Here is a 14,712-nt window from a genome sequence, read left to right on the forward strand (position 1 = left end):
GCGCCACGTTGGGAACAATGGGGTCATTTGAGACGGACACATGAACAGGTAAACAAAGCAGTATGAACCATGACCATGAATGCTGCGTCCTAGTAGGGATTATGGTTTGGTTTTATGTTTAATGCTCATGAAAAAGCCCACAAAGCACATGGCTGGGTTAAGCATGAGTGATGTGCGTATAGCTGTATGCGGGGACGTGTTATGAGCTGCTTGACACCAGAAGTTAGCACGCGCAGAACCGTCAGAGGGCAACAAGATTTGGACCGTTCTTTTAAAAACCGAAAGGGGATCCAGGATGAGAGGAGAGCCGGGAGGATGAATCACACGCAGAAAGTTTAAAATGAGAAATTAGAAAGTGGAAAATAGGGGGAATACTCCATAAAACTCCACAGTAGCTCGTTCCAGTGAACAAGGAGGGGGGAAAAAGATGGAAGCTTGACTTAAGGCTAAAGAAAATCAATTATTTAACTTAAATGCTGCTTTTAGCCATCTGTGATTTTATAGGATTAATGTCACTTCTGCACCTTCTTTTACCTGGGTGCAGCATGGGTGTGACACCTGAAGGGACTCTGGAGGGACTGGAGGTGTCACACTTCTATTGTGCGTTTTTATAGCGTTTGAAGATCGCGTACGTAAACCTGCACACTTGGATGCTTCCACGTCAGGGCTTTCTCCCGGCCTCCATCAGGCCATCACGAGTAATCTGTAATCTTCTGGAGGTTTGGCCTAAATTCCCGAGAGAGAGCCCGATTTCCATGTCCAGCAGAGCTCACCCCACCCTGGGGGAAGGCTGCGGGCCTCCCTGAGCCAGCTGGCAGAGCTCTGGAGAGTACCAGCCAAGGTCTGGGATTCAGTCACTGAGACAGCTGTGGGGCTGCTTCATTCACAAACCATGGTGAGTGTGTGTTTGTATTATGTGTATATGAGTGAAGACGCGGCAAAGACGCCTCAAAGCAACTAGTTGGGCTTTGAATGACGAGAAAGAGTGCCTGTGAGAACGCCTGAGTGGCTGCGTTTGCCCTTGTCTTCTCTCATTTGTAATTCTGTGTGTGTATTTAGTGTGCGTGCGTTTGCGTACCTGTCTTTGCCGTTCTGAATGCTCTGGTCGAGAGTGGCTCTGTCGGTCAGAGGAGAATTCCGACTGCGGCCGGTACCGGTGGACAGGATGCTATTCTGAAAAGGAGGAGCATCAAAATAGAAATGTTAGAAAAAAGGGACAAAGGTTTGATTAAGGGTTGATGACCCCACCAAGGTATCCAGGGAACAGCCTTTCAGCAAACTTCTAAATGGAAAAAGGACAAGCAGCTTAAACAACCTAATATGAATGAAAAACCGCCGTAATTAGCGCTCAAGAGAATTTCCCGGATCAAATTAATTTTCATGCACCCTCGTCCAAATTATCTGTGAATGACACAAGAAAAAAAAAACCAATTCATTTTCACCTTGACATGTTGAATAGTCATTTGAAACCTCTCCACTCCCACGTGTGCACTTTCCATGAGAATGACAGTTAAGCTCTGCACAGCTTGAGGTTGGGCAGAGCTATAATACATGTCTGTTATGTCACCAAAGCCCACAGATAAATGATTAATAAATGTCTAAAGGCGTGTCGAGCTGACAGGTGCAACAAACCTCAAGAGAGAAGTCCATCGAGCAAAGTTTCTAAACACCCACACAGTCCTACCAAGAGGTCTGTCCAGGGGCTTTAAACCAAAACGGGTGGACATGAAATTTCCTAAAATATTTTTCATATGCACACTCGACCTTTACAGTTACGTTTTAGTTTAATGGTAGGCGTCAAATACAGATCCCTGTCAGGCACTTCCTGTGTCAGATGTTAAGGTTATAAGACTCCCTCAGGGTTCTGCCAATTGATGCCAACTGAGCAGATGAGAGCAGGTGACTGCACTTAAGGCATGTGACACGTGCTTATGTCATTAAATGAACGAAGCTGTAACCAATGCGGGCGGATGTGCTGTGGAATGCATGTTCTCTTTGTTCAGGGTTGTGTGAGTAACCGGAAAGACGAGCTTCTGAGCTCTCGTTCTCGGAGGCCTGAGCCCGGCACAAGGCTGTGAAACATCGAGTTCTTCATCAGGTTTGTGGACGCTGCTCTCATCCCCGGTGAGACGTTTTGGGTGTACATAACTTAAAGATAAAGGCCTTATCTAACCATCTTCTAATGTAAAAGCAACTACATAGCACGGCAGTGTAACAGCTTCACACCCGCACAGTTTCACTTTCGCAGAGCAGTTAAGATGTTCATAGTTTAAAAGCCACTTGTTTTTATTTAGTTTGATAATTAACTAGGAATTATTTTGATCTTTGGACCACAGCATGTGAGTAATTATGGCTGTTGACAGCATACACTAAAGGGCAAAAATTACAGCTCTGCAGACGCAGCAGTTACTTGTGCGCATGTTTGGGAATTTGTGTGTGTACCAAGCGATGACGCAAATACAACCCTTTGTGTTTTTGATACGGCTTAAATGCAAATATATCAGCAGCATGGGTATTAGGTCTCACGGTGGAGGGTGTGCCACTCTTCTTGCGGTCGGACGAGGCCAGAGGACTGGCCGGCACCTTGGTGGTGGAGCTGCCTGATGAACCCTTCCTCCCAGAATCCTCCCCTGCTGACCGGTTGTCTGTCTGACCTCCCCTTTTGGAGTAGGAGGAGCCTGGAAAAAAAAAAAAGAAAAAAGGAAGACAGTGCGTCAGACCAGCACTTAATAGGCTTGAACCTTGGACCTTTCTTCTGCTTTGCCTGCTGGTTTGTCACTTCCTTTTTTACTTTAATCAATCAAGAAGCAGTCATAGCAAGCCCTCTACTCATGCACTCACTCTTCTACTTCCTTCGCTTGACCTTCGCTTCCTTCTTAACCTTTATTCCAGCCTAAATCTTATCCTCGTCTTGATCTTCCATGTCTACAACACAACTACAACTATGTCTCCAGTGTTCCCGTTCCCCTTCAACACACACCAATCTCACCCTGGTCGGTGGTTCGGCGGTTCTGAGGCTTCTGGTTGGATGACACGCTGCGCTGTACCTTAAAGAGAGAAAAGATACACAAAAGGTCAGAGCAGCATTTAACATGCTTAAATACACAATGGGATAGTTTAATGTAGAAGCCATGACCTATGTGTATGATTAAGAACCTCAAACATCAAGAGCTTTTGCTACATGTGTGTGGTCAAGTCAGTGTATCTGTGTCGCTTGCTGGAGTTGGGGAAACCTCATTAAGCGCTAGCTGAAGACATTATGTGTTCTCATTATACCTTATGAAGCGGGGGGGGAGCATTTATGTTGCTTACATCACTTCCCGGCCGAGGTTTGATGCCACCTTCATCAAGCTGAGGGAAAAACCAAAACAGACGTCTTAATACAAGAGAGAAAGAAACTGGTATAGGTCACGTAAACAGAAAGGACTAAAAAAAAAAAAAAAAATCATATACATATTATTAAAAAGAAGATATATAAAGATAGAGTCACTTCTTCATAAAGGACAGCTCAGCTCTGACAAACAGTACCTTGCATAGTTATTATGACTCTGGTATTACAGGGTGAAGCATGATTTAAAAAAACCTGAGTAACCTCAGAGTTCCTATAGTCCAGAAGCAGGTATGTGGCCATCACGTCGTTGTACTTCTGGTTCACCAGCGAGTCCTGGATCTCCTCCTGAGAGAATCCCATCTGCAGCATGATGTCTGCACATACAGTAAAACCATGTTATAAATAGAACGGTGAGCTGACACCAACTTTATATAACTCCTAAAGATTAAAAAAGAAGACGAAGAGAAAGAGAGAATGTATACAGGCTTAGGTGTTGCTGTGTGTGATGAAGAAAAGGGGGTTTAGAGAGTCATCTTTTTTTCTTTTTTTTTTTCTTGCCTACCTGTCCTCCTGGGGTCCTTATAATCTGGCTGAGGTTCGATGTAGGGTTTGAGTTCCTCTTCCTCATAGCCCACATTCATCCACCGGTCTCTCATTATCTGCTGCTGGTAGAAAGCCAAACAAACAGATAAAGGGAGGCATGAGTTGGCAAAAAGGACAAATGGGCAGAAAGGAGTGTGGGGAAGGATGAAAGATGAACAGAGTAGTAGTAGTTCACCCATACTTTTCTCCTGGGAAACTAACGGTGTCACAATTCAGATACTACACTGACAGAAGCATTTAGACTTTAAGGATGAAGCCCACAATATCGCTCATACGCTGCAGAGTCCACGATGATGAAAATGGACATTATATAAAGACTGTATGTCTGATAAAAGCTGAGCGCAATCACAGCAGGGTTCAGTTAAGAGTTATTGATCCACTGGCTTCTTAAAGCAGAATAGACTGTACGTTCATTGTTTGAGCGAGATGCACTTTGCCGATTGAAACAAGTGCGTACAATCTTAAGTGGGTTTAAACGAACAGGCACATGACTCATTTTTAAAAACATTAAACTGAATTTATGGGGTTGTTTTAGCATGACCAATCAAGGATCGGGAATAACTACATACGCTGACAAAACCTACAACCTGACAAGCCAATGCAAGCAGCAACACTTCCCCCCTCCCTGTCACCTTAGTAATATTTTTCATCCGAGCAAGTTACCTTCCATCCACATTCAGCGCAACCAAATTAAATTACTCTTAACAGGTATTTACTAAGTCTTTAAAAAGCACTTTGCACCTCAGCAACAAACTCACATATGGCTGATGAAGCAAGTCTAACTTTACAGTCTTATACGGGCTGTAAACACCATTCTTAGCAACGAGCTACATTCAAAACATCTGTAGGACTCACGCAGTTACATATAGGTGGCTGAAATGATCGTTTCATTCACAAGGAAACAAATGCAGTAACTGAATTAAAGGCATTTTGTGACTTGTGTGTGTGCGTGTGGCACTGCTGTGCGTTATACCTCGAGGCTGCCTCTTTTTGAAGGGTTCAGGATGAGGAACTTTTTGAGCAGGTTCTCACAGTCAGTGGACATATAGAAAGGAATCCTGTATTTACCACGTAGCACGCGCTCTCTCAGTTCCTGGAGATGGACAGGTATATGAAGAGTCAACAGTAAGCGCAAACAATCAGCAATTTTAAACACAAACACACACACAGCTTTGCTTTGAAAATAAATTTGGGCAAAGCAAAGCAACTAAACATCCAAAGGTTTATGTAAAGATTAAACACTTTATGATGCGAGTGAAGAGGAAATCTCATCAGTATTCTCCTACCTCAATCAGATATGGCTCCACATAGCCAAGCTAAACATTATCTATGCTTACAAATGAATTACAGTTTTATTAAACAAGAACCATATTCATATAAGCTGGTTAGCATTTCAAAAAGCTCTGATTCAATCAGAGCTGCAGCACAGGACGTGGGTGATATAAGCATTAAATGAAATTCACTGACTTGTGGGTATTTCTTTAGCTTTAATACGAGAACGCACTTCCAGTTCCCAGGCACAGAGTACCATCGCAATTTATTTATTTATTTATTTATTTATTTTTAAAATCACCACCGTTCAGCTCATTTATCAACTTTCATGTGCTCAGACACGGAGCAGGTTAATGCACGTAGTAACGCTTGTTAACTCAGCTGTAATGAATGTGCTTATTCTGTCAAGCACTGCATTTTCATAAAACTCAATAGGAGGTAGAGCAAAAGGCATGCTCAGCAAGCCTAGATTATATTTCTCTGGCATTTTAATATCAATACCATCACATTCAATGTCATATCGCCCACCCAAAATGTGTCTGCACTTCCAGAATGACTCATGTGGGTACTGACTGAATGCACAGTGTGATAGGTGGTGTGAATGATTGGTAGCAAAAGCAGTTCAGGAAACATTAAATCTCTCTTTAAACACCGAACACATATCATCAACGAATGCAAATTTGGAAAGTCAATACAGGCAGAGAGATAATAACTTTCACCCATTCTAGAGTTCAATTTCTGCATTCTGCAGGAAGAGGGAACAGAAACCAGCATGACAAATACTACAACCACCCACAGAATACAGACTTCCACTTATGTAATGCGTGCACACACACACACACACACACACACACACACACACACACACCCTTCCGACCTTGAGGTTTTGTCCATCGAAGGGCAGCGAGCCGCTGACCAGTGTGTAGAGGATCACTCCGAGGCTCCAGACATCCACCTCAGGCCCATCGTACTTCTTGCCCTGGAAGAGCTCTGGAGCTGCGTAGGGCGGGGAGCCACAGAACGTGTCCAGCTTGTTCCCCAGAGTAAATTCATTACTGAAGCCAAAGTCGGCTATTTTGATGTTCATGTCTGCGTCCAGCAGCAAGTTCTCTGCCTGCAGACAAACGGCGAGGAGAGAGGTCAGAAGAAGGGGCATTTACTATGTTCAAAATACAGGAGAGCAAATAAAGAGGAAAGAAACCACGCCATACCAAATGTGCCAAAAAATGAAAAACACTTAAGATCTGCTTTGTGGGCTCATCAGATCAGAGGCACAAAAAGTATAAATCTGAGCTGCTGACAAAGTGGAATTAAGAAACTGACTAGCTTGGGATCAAATGTAACATGATCTGACATGCAAATGGCTTTGTAGGTAGCACATTCATGGTACAGATGGATTTCTAAAACACTTTTCTTTGGGTTAAAATAAACAGCTGTGTGGGAAAGAGAGCTTTCACAGGAATCGTCTGTGCCGTTCAAGCAGCGCACAATGGGTAAACGTGAGAGACCACAGTTTTTCCCTGCGTGTTTGTATCTTTAAGCTTGAAGTGAACCAGTGAGCAAGGAGGCTGGGGTTGCCTAGCAACAGGTCCGCTCTCCTTTTCACTTGCTCTGAATACTTTGCAGCTTCTGTGCGTTTGAGTGTGTGAGAGTGTGCATGCACACATTAAATACAATACGGACATCATCTCTAACCTCTGAGCTAAAAAAAATAAATTAAAAAAAAGGAACATCACAGGTTTTTAATGATTTGTTGTTGATATTAATCACCTATTAGTCATCCACATCAACCTTATTATCTCTCATGAAAAGAAGCAGAGATACAGTAGAGCATGACATCAACGATACAGTATTCATTTATTTTTATTTTTTTAAGTCTTGGCACTCAAATGGGGTCATTTTAGTCTCCGTGTGAAAATGCACACTCATCAAAATTTGCTCTCACTGTAAGACCAAACAGCAGCCCTGAAAAATGAAGCCATGGCATTAGTGCCTAAACCTGCAGTTCATCTTGTGGCCACTTGAGGCTGGCTCTAAAAGTAGGTCAATCTAAGTATGAGGGTCTAAGATCAACATGTTTACAACCTTGCCAACCAATTTCCTTATGGCCAAATATGGGTGATACCAGCAGGTCTACAGCCACCCTTTTGGAGCACTTCTTAGAAATAAGCCTGTGCTCGATTTTTATTTTATTTTACAACCCTCAGATCAACAGTGATTGTGTTAATGTGAAGGAAGGCAAGCATTATGATAATCCTTCTGTCTCAACCAGAAACGGCTTACTTCTAAGCCTGCCTTTTATTGTGTGTGTGTGTTTTAAATGACAACCATTAGTAACTGTTATCCGTAGGAAATCCAACCTTGCTAAAAGCTGCTAAAATTTCATTAATAGGAGGTTTCTGTCCCACTAATCATGATAATGTGTTGACTACAGGTCTGTCTGGTGGGACAATAAGAGGATTTACAACTTTGAATAATACTATGAACCAAACTGACCCAGAGGCCTTGGATCTGTGTGTGCATAATGTGCGCTTTGGTTTTTGGGATAATCTAAGATGAGCTGGCAGAAAGGAAAAAAATAACAAAAAACAACAAAACGATGACATAGGAGGAGAAATGTATACAATACATGTTTGCGTTTAACAGACTTTGTGAATATCGTCTGGGTGACTCGTTTGCAGAGGTGGGATTTCAGCTCAAAGAGCCAATAGTATGAAGATTAAATGTGGAGGTGAGGAGAGGGGAGGAGGTTGCTTTGACACCAACTCTAATTCAATAATGCCTTCGAGTGTGTTCTCACCTTGAGGTCTCTGTGTACTATACACTTCTGATGGCAATACTGCACAGCTGACACAATCTGGAGAGTGACAAAGTGAGCGAGAGAGAGGGAACGGGGAGAAGCAGGGGAGAGGAGGGATGACAGGATGGAGAGGTTCAAACAGTGAGCTCTTCATTAGGAGTTCATCCAAAAAGCAATTTCGGGATAGAGCTAGTGATGCAAGACTTAGTACAAACTGTACACTCTTAATATCAGTCCAAACTGGCTTGAAACATACGACGCTTACAAAGTTGGACTAGTTTCTGTGAAAGGAGGGGGGAAAAGCCGTTTTCAACCCAACACACCTGTCTGAATTTGGCACGGGCTTCCTTCTCCTTCATCCTGCCATGAGCCACCAAGTAATCAAAGACCTCTCCTGGGAGACGACAGAAAGAGGAGGAGAGCAGATTTAGTGCTGGAACTGGATACCTGCCTCCAGAATAAAGGGTCAGGAGTACTGAACTGAACGTTGTCGTTTAGGAGTTTATTACTGATACTCTGTTTTATTACAGACTTGACTTATAATGATACAACAGCAGTACCAAAATAAATAAATAAAAATCTGGTCATCACATTGACTCAATAACATAAATAGATTATTATAACAACATTTACAGTGGCATTCTTTTTCAGCAAATTTATCAATAATAAAGCTCTTTGCAAATGATCCTGCTTATAAAGGTCTTTATTTTTTTTCCTTTACTTATGGTCTATCACAGAATGACAACTTTTAGGGGGAATCATTTCACAGTGACACGCACTTACCTCCACTAGCGTACTCCATTACCAGGTACAAAGTCTTCTCTGTTTCTATCACCTCAAAGAGCTTGACTGCAGGTGGAAAGAGAAAGGCAAAGCAAGAGGAATGGAGGAGGAGGGAGTGATGGGGCAAGGGAATAAGAAGAGAACAAAGGGAGAAGCAGAGCAAAGAGCAAGAATGAAAGCAAAAAGGGATAAAAAAAACCAAAAACAAATAGCAGGATTAATATTATCTGGCTACATGGCCTTAAAAACACTGGCTCCCAGCAAGTGACGACACACTTGAACCTCATGTTTCAGGGTGACTCACCTATGTTGGGATGATTCAACATCTTCATGATCCTCACCTCCCGGAAGAGCTGTGAGAAACGAGACAGACCGTCAAACACGCCATCAGACTGCAGAGGGAGTTGTTCTTGTTGTGACACTCATTTATACGGTCATTTCTCCAGTGTAAATGTCTATCACTTGATTATGTGCATTTGCTCCAAATGACAGGGAGCGAAAACAAACGCCAGTATTGTAATTTCTGTGTGATTACAAAGACTCCAGAGTCTCTGTTTGTGGTAGGTAAATTGACACTGACACACAACCACTCACTTCCTGTTCAAGCGGAGGAAGGAAAACAAAAACAGTTAGTGATGATATACCAACAGAGATCAAAGTAACTCAGCTACCAATCTAAAGTCTGGTGCAATTTAGAATTGCATAATTGAACAGAAATGAGTTAAAGGCGACTATTTAGCGTTTTCTAGACAAGCACTTCCTGCAGGTAACATCTGAACATATCAGCTCAATAACTTTTCTGTTAAAGTCAGAACCGTAATCTTTCTAGATCAGACCCAATAACACTTCTGTCTGTTTCCGCACGGCCAAATTGACAGCTGCTGGTTCCAGATGTTTCTCAAAGTCTTTCATGTGAGTTTATTACATGCCTCCAGCATCGTGCAGCAGCAGTATCTATTCATAAGCTTCTCCAAAATGAGAGATTGTGTTCTCTACAGAGGCACAGTTTGTAAGCTGTAATAACCTGCATTCCCATAAATGCATAAAGGGAGTATGGCCTTTTTAATAACCACAATAGCCAAGTATCAAAATACAGACCCCAAATTTTAAAAGGTTCTGAGTCCATGTATTAGACTGTAGTGTTAAATCGTGCATGTAGTATAAAACATTGCATATTTCATATCAGGAAAGGGCGTAAAGATGCGCTGCTCCCTGCTCATTATATTTCTTCTGAGTCAGCAGATAAGGTCAAGCGAGGCCGACTGAGCACTTTATGGGCACATTAACTATTTATCCATATAAAAACTATGCAAACCAGGAACTATTAAAGTTACCAACAGCCCTAAATGCACCACTAAAGCAGCATCTCAGTGTAAAATATTTATTGCTTTGTTACAAGTGTTACCTTCTTCAAAGACTGCTGTCCTTGAGCGTAATCTAAAAACGACATCAAAACATTAAAGCTGAGTTTATGCTTATGTTAACATGAAAGCGGCTACACTGTTGCACCTATTGTGTGCTATGCAGCTAGAAGAAAAAATACACAAAAATACAGCCTCTTAGTTTGGATTGCAATCCAAACTAACTTGTATTAACTGTTTGATAACCCAAATAAAACAGATAAATGAGCCACATTGCACTGGAGTGCAAACGTGTACTAATCCGCCACATTATATAGTCCACAGTAAACATATTTAAATCTTATGCTGAATGAAACTAAAACTGCTTGGCTTTTTTTTTTTTTTAGATTTAGAGACTTGAGGCTTCAGACTGACGTATTCTTAGTTCGGCCTTTATATAAATCAATGTTTAAAAAAGAAAAAGAAAGAAAAAGACACTTCAAGATATGATAGCGTATTTTAACTAGCATTCCCTGCCAATTCCTGTTCTAACTTCCATGTGACCTTTTCCCTTCGTCTTTACATTTCCTTATCATCTGTGCGTCGGCGTTTATAGAAGTACATACTCTATGTTATGTTATGTTATAATATATATATATATGTCTGTGAAGTGGTTGGTGTGTGCATTCAGTGTGCACGTATACATGGTTAGACAGTGTGTGCGTGTAAGTGGACAGACCCCACCCTGCCACGATCAAAGGAAGTAATTGCAGCTTGTTTCCTGTAATTAAAACTCTCTCCGAAAACTAGACCACTTCAGAAAGCCAGAGAGAGCGAGGGAGAACGAGAGAAAAAGACACTTGGGGCAGGGAGAGTGGCTTAAAATGACTTCTGAGAAAAGGGATGAGAAGGACTGAGGTTTAAATTCTGTGCTGGGAGTGTGTGTGTGTGTGTGTGTGTGTGTGTGTGTGTGTGTGTGTGTGTGTGAGAGAGAAAGAAAGCAAGGTAACTCACCTTTTGCAAACTGGAGGAGTTGAGCTGTGTCTTATCTATGATCTTTACAGCCACCTAGAAGCAAGAAGCAAGAATGTGCTCACTTGTCATTACACTTTGATTAATTTATTATGGCACATTTTGCTCACACAAACCCACAAAACCACAGCCTGCGACAGCCACGCACAAACACAAATGTCCACACACTTCTCTCTTTTTGGGACACATCTCACACACACACACACGATACAATTTCACAGCATTAAGTGATAAATACACAATCGCAGCAGGTGATAGTTGCATAATAGGATAGAAAATAGGAGAGAGGCACACACACTCTCAAGCTCAAGCATGCTTTTTATCCATGCCATTTTAAGGGCCTACAGCTCATAATCCAACAGCAGTCCCCAGCAAGGGAGACTGAAAAACAAAAAGCCATAAGGGCAAAGACAAATAATCAAAATAGCCGCAGAGGAAAAAAATATATTTAAAGAGAGAAATGCACAGATGGGATGGATTCAAAATGAGAGCTGTAGGAAAAAGAGGATGACGCAGAAAATGAGGAGAGAGGACATGAAGGCAGGGGGAACAAAGAATCGTGTCTTCAAAGGGACATGGGAAAGGGAGGGCTACTCCTCAGTCCAATTATTGTCTTTCCCTGTCAACTAACGTCTTTCTTTCACCGTTTCTGGTCGTGCTCGTCTATCTGACTCCTTCGTGCCCTCTGACTATCCCTTGTTTTCGTTTTGTGCGAGAGTGCGTGTGCGCCAGCCAGCAGGTCACATGGCATGTTATCAGGGTGTCAGGCACAGAGTTGTCACACATTGACAGAGCACGCCCACCCCACTCTCTCTCTCACACACACACACACACACACACACACACACACACACACTCACACACACTCACAAACATGCACACACACACACACACAGTTGGAGAGCCGACTTGACTGGGCAACAGACAGAACCAAGCATGGGCTCACTGCAGTCCCAGCTTTTCCCTTAAAGGGACTGATCACCGGGTTACATCACATCTGGAATTCAAAGTAAACCGGAGACATTTAGGGCGTCTCTATTCAGGCTGACAATGGTGAACTAATCTCCTGCAGCAGATGCACTGTCTCCAAAGCCATGCAAGCCTCAGACCAAACTGTGTAGCACAGCATGAACCCTCCCCTACACTCAGCAACCAGGAAGACAGATTAACACTTAGCAGCCATTTTTCCTGCTTTTTACCATCTTTGCTAACTGGAAAGAAAAGGTTGAGGCTTCTTTTCGGTCAAAGTCTAATTACCAGGTATACTTGTATTGTCAATAAGTACACTATTATTACCATTTCTGTTATTATTACTATTACTACTATTATTATTGTTATTATTATCACCACCAGCAGTGATCATCAGGTTTCATCATCACAACATGACAGCATGTCTCAGCAGTTTCCCTAGCATAGCCTGTTTGTTATTGAAACACTGACGAGCCTGTTTCTGGTTAAATAAAGAGTCAATACTAGAGCATTTCTCCTGAATGTGATCGAAGCAGCTAAAAATAAAAGCCAAGTTCACAAAGTCAGAACGACTCTGTAAGTGGAACCGCAGGATAAGATTAAAGCGTACAGTCCAATCTAGCCTGTGTGTGTGTGTGTGTGTGTGTGTGGGCGCGTGCACTCATGCCTACCTCTTTTCCGGTGAGGACGTGTCGTGCCAGTTTGACCTTGGCAAAGTTGCCTTTGCCAATGGTTTTCAGTAACCGATAGTTACCGATGTGCGGCTGCTCGTCTGATGTGGTCGTGGCCACGGAGTTTCGACCTCGCGACGTACTGGAGCGGACAGATGATAACTTGGACTCCTGTGAAAGAGGGAGTACAGTTTAACCATAAAGACAATGTAATGACTTGTAAGCAAAAGGCTAAAGAAATTTAACTAAGAAACATGACAGAGCACAAATTACAGGGCATTTAAAAGGTTTGTGATTCGCTGACTTTTTAGTGCCACTGACCAGCCCTATTTCCTTAAAACTGCAAGAACACAGAATCAGTGATTATATATAAAAAATAAAAAAAAAGGACACAACTTTAAAGCATTTGGGTCAGTGATTATATAACAATTACCCAAGTGAAACAAAATAAGCATCACACACAAACACACGTTTTTTTCTGTGAACTTTTGGAGGAAGACAGTAATAACGCATTTTAAACCTAGAGATGTAATTGGAAACCGTCCTCATCCGACAGCTGTCACCATTATAGAGAAAACGCCACATCTGTTGCTTCAGATGTAAGAAAATCTGTAAATAGCTGGGAAGCAAATGCTGATTAAAAATACAGCAAGAAATGGAAACTCCCCTTTTTTCTCCTATTAAAACTTGTATAGGTTACCGGTTCTGCTGGTGGACTGCTCACATTACACCCTTTCTAACATTTAAGATTCAAATTCACAGTTTTCCCTGTAGCACCTACCACATTATGACAGTGCTTATTATTTAGGCATGTGTAGACGTCAGAGAACTGCTGAACTCTAAAACTAAGCTAACAGTCTGATAAACTGGTTCTCTTATGTACTGAGGATAGGCGCTACCACTGTGGGCTTAAGCCTCAATTATCCTCTGTTGTGGTCACAGGCAGCTGGAGACGTGACGGCCGAGTAGTCATTCCTGTTGCACTTCAGAGGTTTTCTTCAAGTCTGTTGCCTAGCAGGTACGCGGATATCCCCACAACACAAACCTGTGCGCTCAGTCTCAAGTTTACATCACTAGGAAAAGCAGACCCTTAGAGGTTGGTTATAATCTAGACATGCTGACCCTGTTTTTAAGCAACAAGTTTTTAGTTACTAAGTAGATTTTTTTTCCTCAAAGCCAAATATTTTTCCCCAGTCTCAACATGTTTACATATTCTCAGCTTTTAACAATTTGGGGCCTTGTGTCCAACTGGTGACAGGTCTGGACTGTAGGGCACCCAGACCATTACGCTAGCCATACATGTGGTATACATTTAGCATGCTATTAGGACCCGATGACGTATGCAAGGCCTTCCCCAAAAAACCATGAACATCAGCATGTGGCACTGAAATTTGTAAATATGGTTCAGCATAAACTGTGCCTTACAAGACGTATGAGATAGTTGTGGCTTTTGCACTTATCACACAATATCATCACAGAAAATGGCAATTCTCTGCTTTACCCCAGAGTCATTTTAATTGCATTTACTCATACAGAGTAGAAAACCAGGAAATAAATACTGATCCATTTAATAAAGATGTTCCAAGTGTTTCTGAGCCGATCCATCGAGTTCGAGTACAGAAACATCATTTTTTAGTGCAGTCCCACATGAAGATCATCTAATATTAGGTTTTCGGATTTGTCTCTTGCATACTGAGATTTCACAAGCATGTTTACATATTACTAAAAGATTTAATGTAGCTGATGGACTTTATGAAACACTGTTTTTCAGCATATTTTCAGTGATTTAGGAAAAGTTTCTGAATTGTAACATTTGATATTTTGTGTAACTACTGTTTAACTCAGCTACTGGGCTTTTTTGGAAAAAAGCTTAGACATCATTTAAGTTCTTTGCACGACTCAGTCCAAGGT

At 42.0% G+C, this 14,712-nt stretch overlaps 1 protein-coding gene across 8 annotated transcripts in view; it reads right to left on the reverse strand.

Annotated features, from left to right (window-relative positions):
- Positions 1-14,712, reverse strand: part of mark2b (MAP/microtubule affinity-regulating kinase 2b) — a 48,141-nt gene that overhangs the window by 13,886 nt on the left and 19,543 nt on the right. For 6 of the 8 annotated variants that reach the window (XM_085451547.1, XM_085451546.1, XM_085451543.1 and 3 more), the window contains exons 2-15: positions 12,802-12,972; positions 11,144-11,197; positions 9,094-9,142; positions 8,790-8,855; positions 8,330-8,400; positions 8,007-8,063; positions 6,084-6,320; positions 4,908-5,027; positions 3,894-3,996; positions 3,593-3,705; positions 3,277-3,351; positions 2,990-3,047; positions 2,527-2,678; positions 1,079-1,173 (exon numbers count right to left, since the gene is read on the reverse strand). In XM_085451547.1, coding sequence (XP_085307673.1) covers positions 1,079-1,173; positions 2,527-2,678; positions 2,990-3,047; positions 3,277-3,351; positions 3,593-3,705; positions 3,894-3,996; positions 4,908-5,027; positions 6,084-6,320; positions 8,007-8,063; positions 8,330-8,400; positions 8,790-8,855; positions 9,094-9,142; positions 11,144-11,197; positions 12,802-12,972 — 1,421 coding nt within the window. The remainder of the gene's footprint in view (positions 1-1,078; positions 1,174-2,526; positions 2,679-2,989; positions 3,048-3,276; positions 3,352-3,592; positions 3,706-3,893; positions 3,997-4,907; positions 5,028-6,083; positions 6,321-8,006; positions 8,064-8,329; positions 8,401-8,789; positions 8,856-9,093; positions 9,143-11,143; positions 11,198-12,801; positions 12,973-14,712) is intronic. The other 2 variants (XM_085451542.1, XM_085451544.1) reach the window with 2 other exon arrangements.

This window comes from Copadichromis virginalis, linkage group LG3 (assembly GCF_057382275.1).
Source record: "Copadichromis virginalis isolate Kocher_CV1m ecotype Utaka linkage group LG3, C_Virginalis_male_GT1.1, whole genome shotgun sequence".
Taxonomy (NCBI): domain Eukaryota; kingdom Metazoa; phylum Chordata; class Actinopteri; order Cichliformes; family Cichlidae; genus Copadichromis; species Copadichromis virginalis.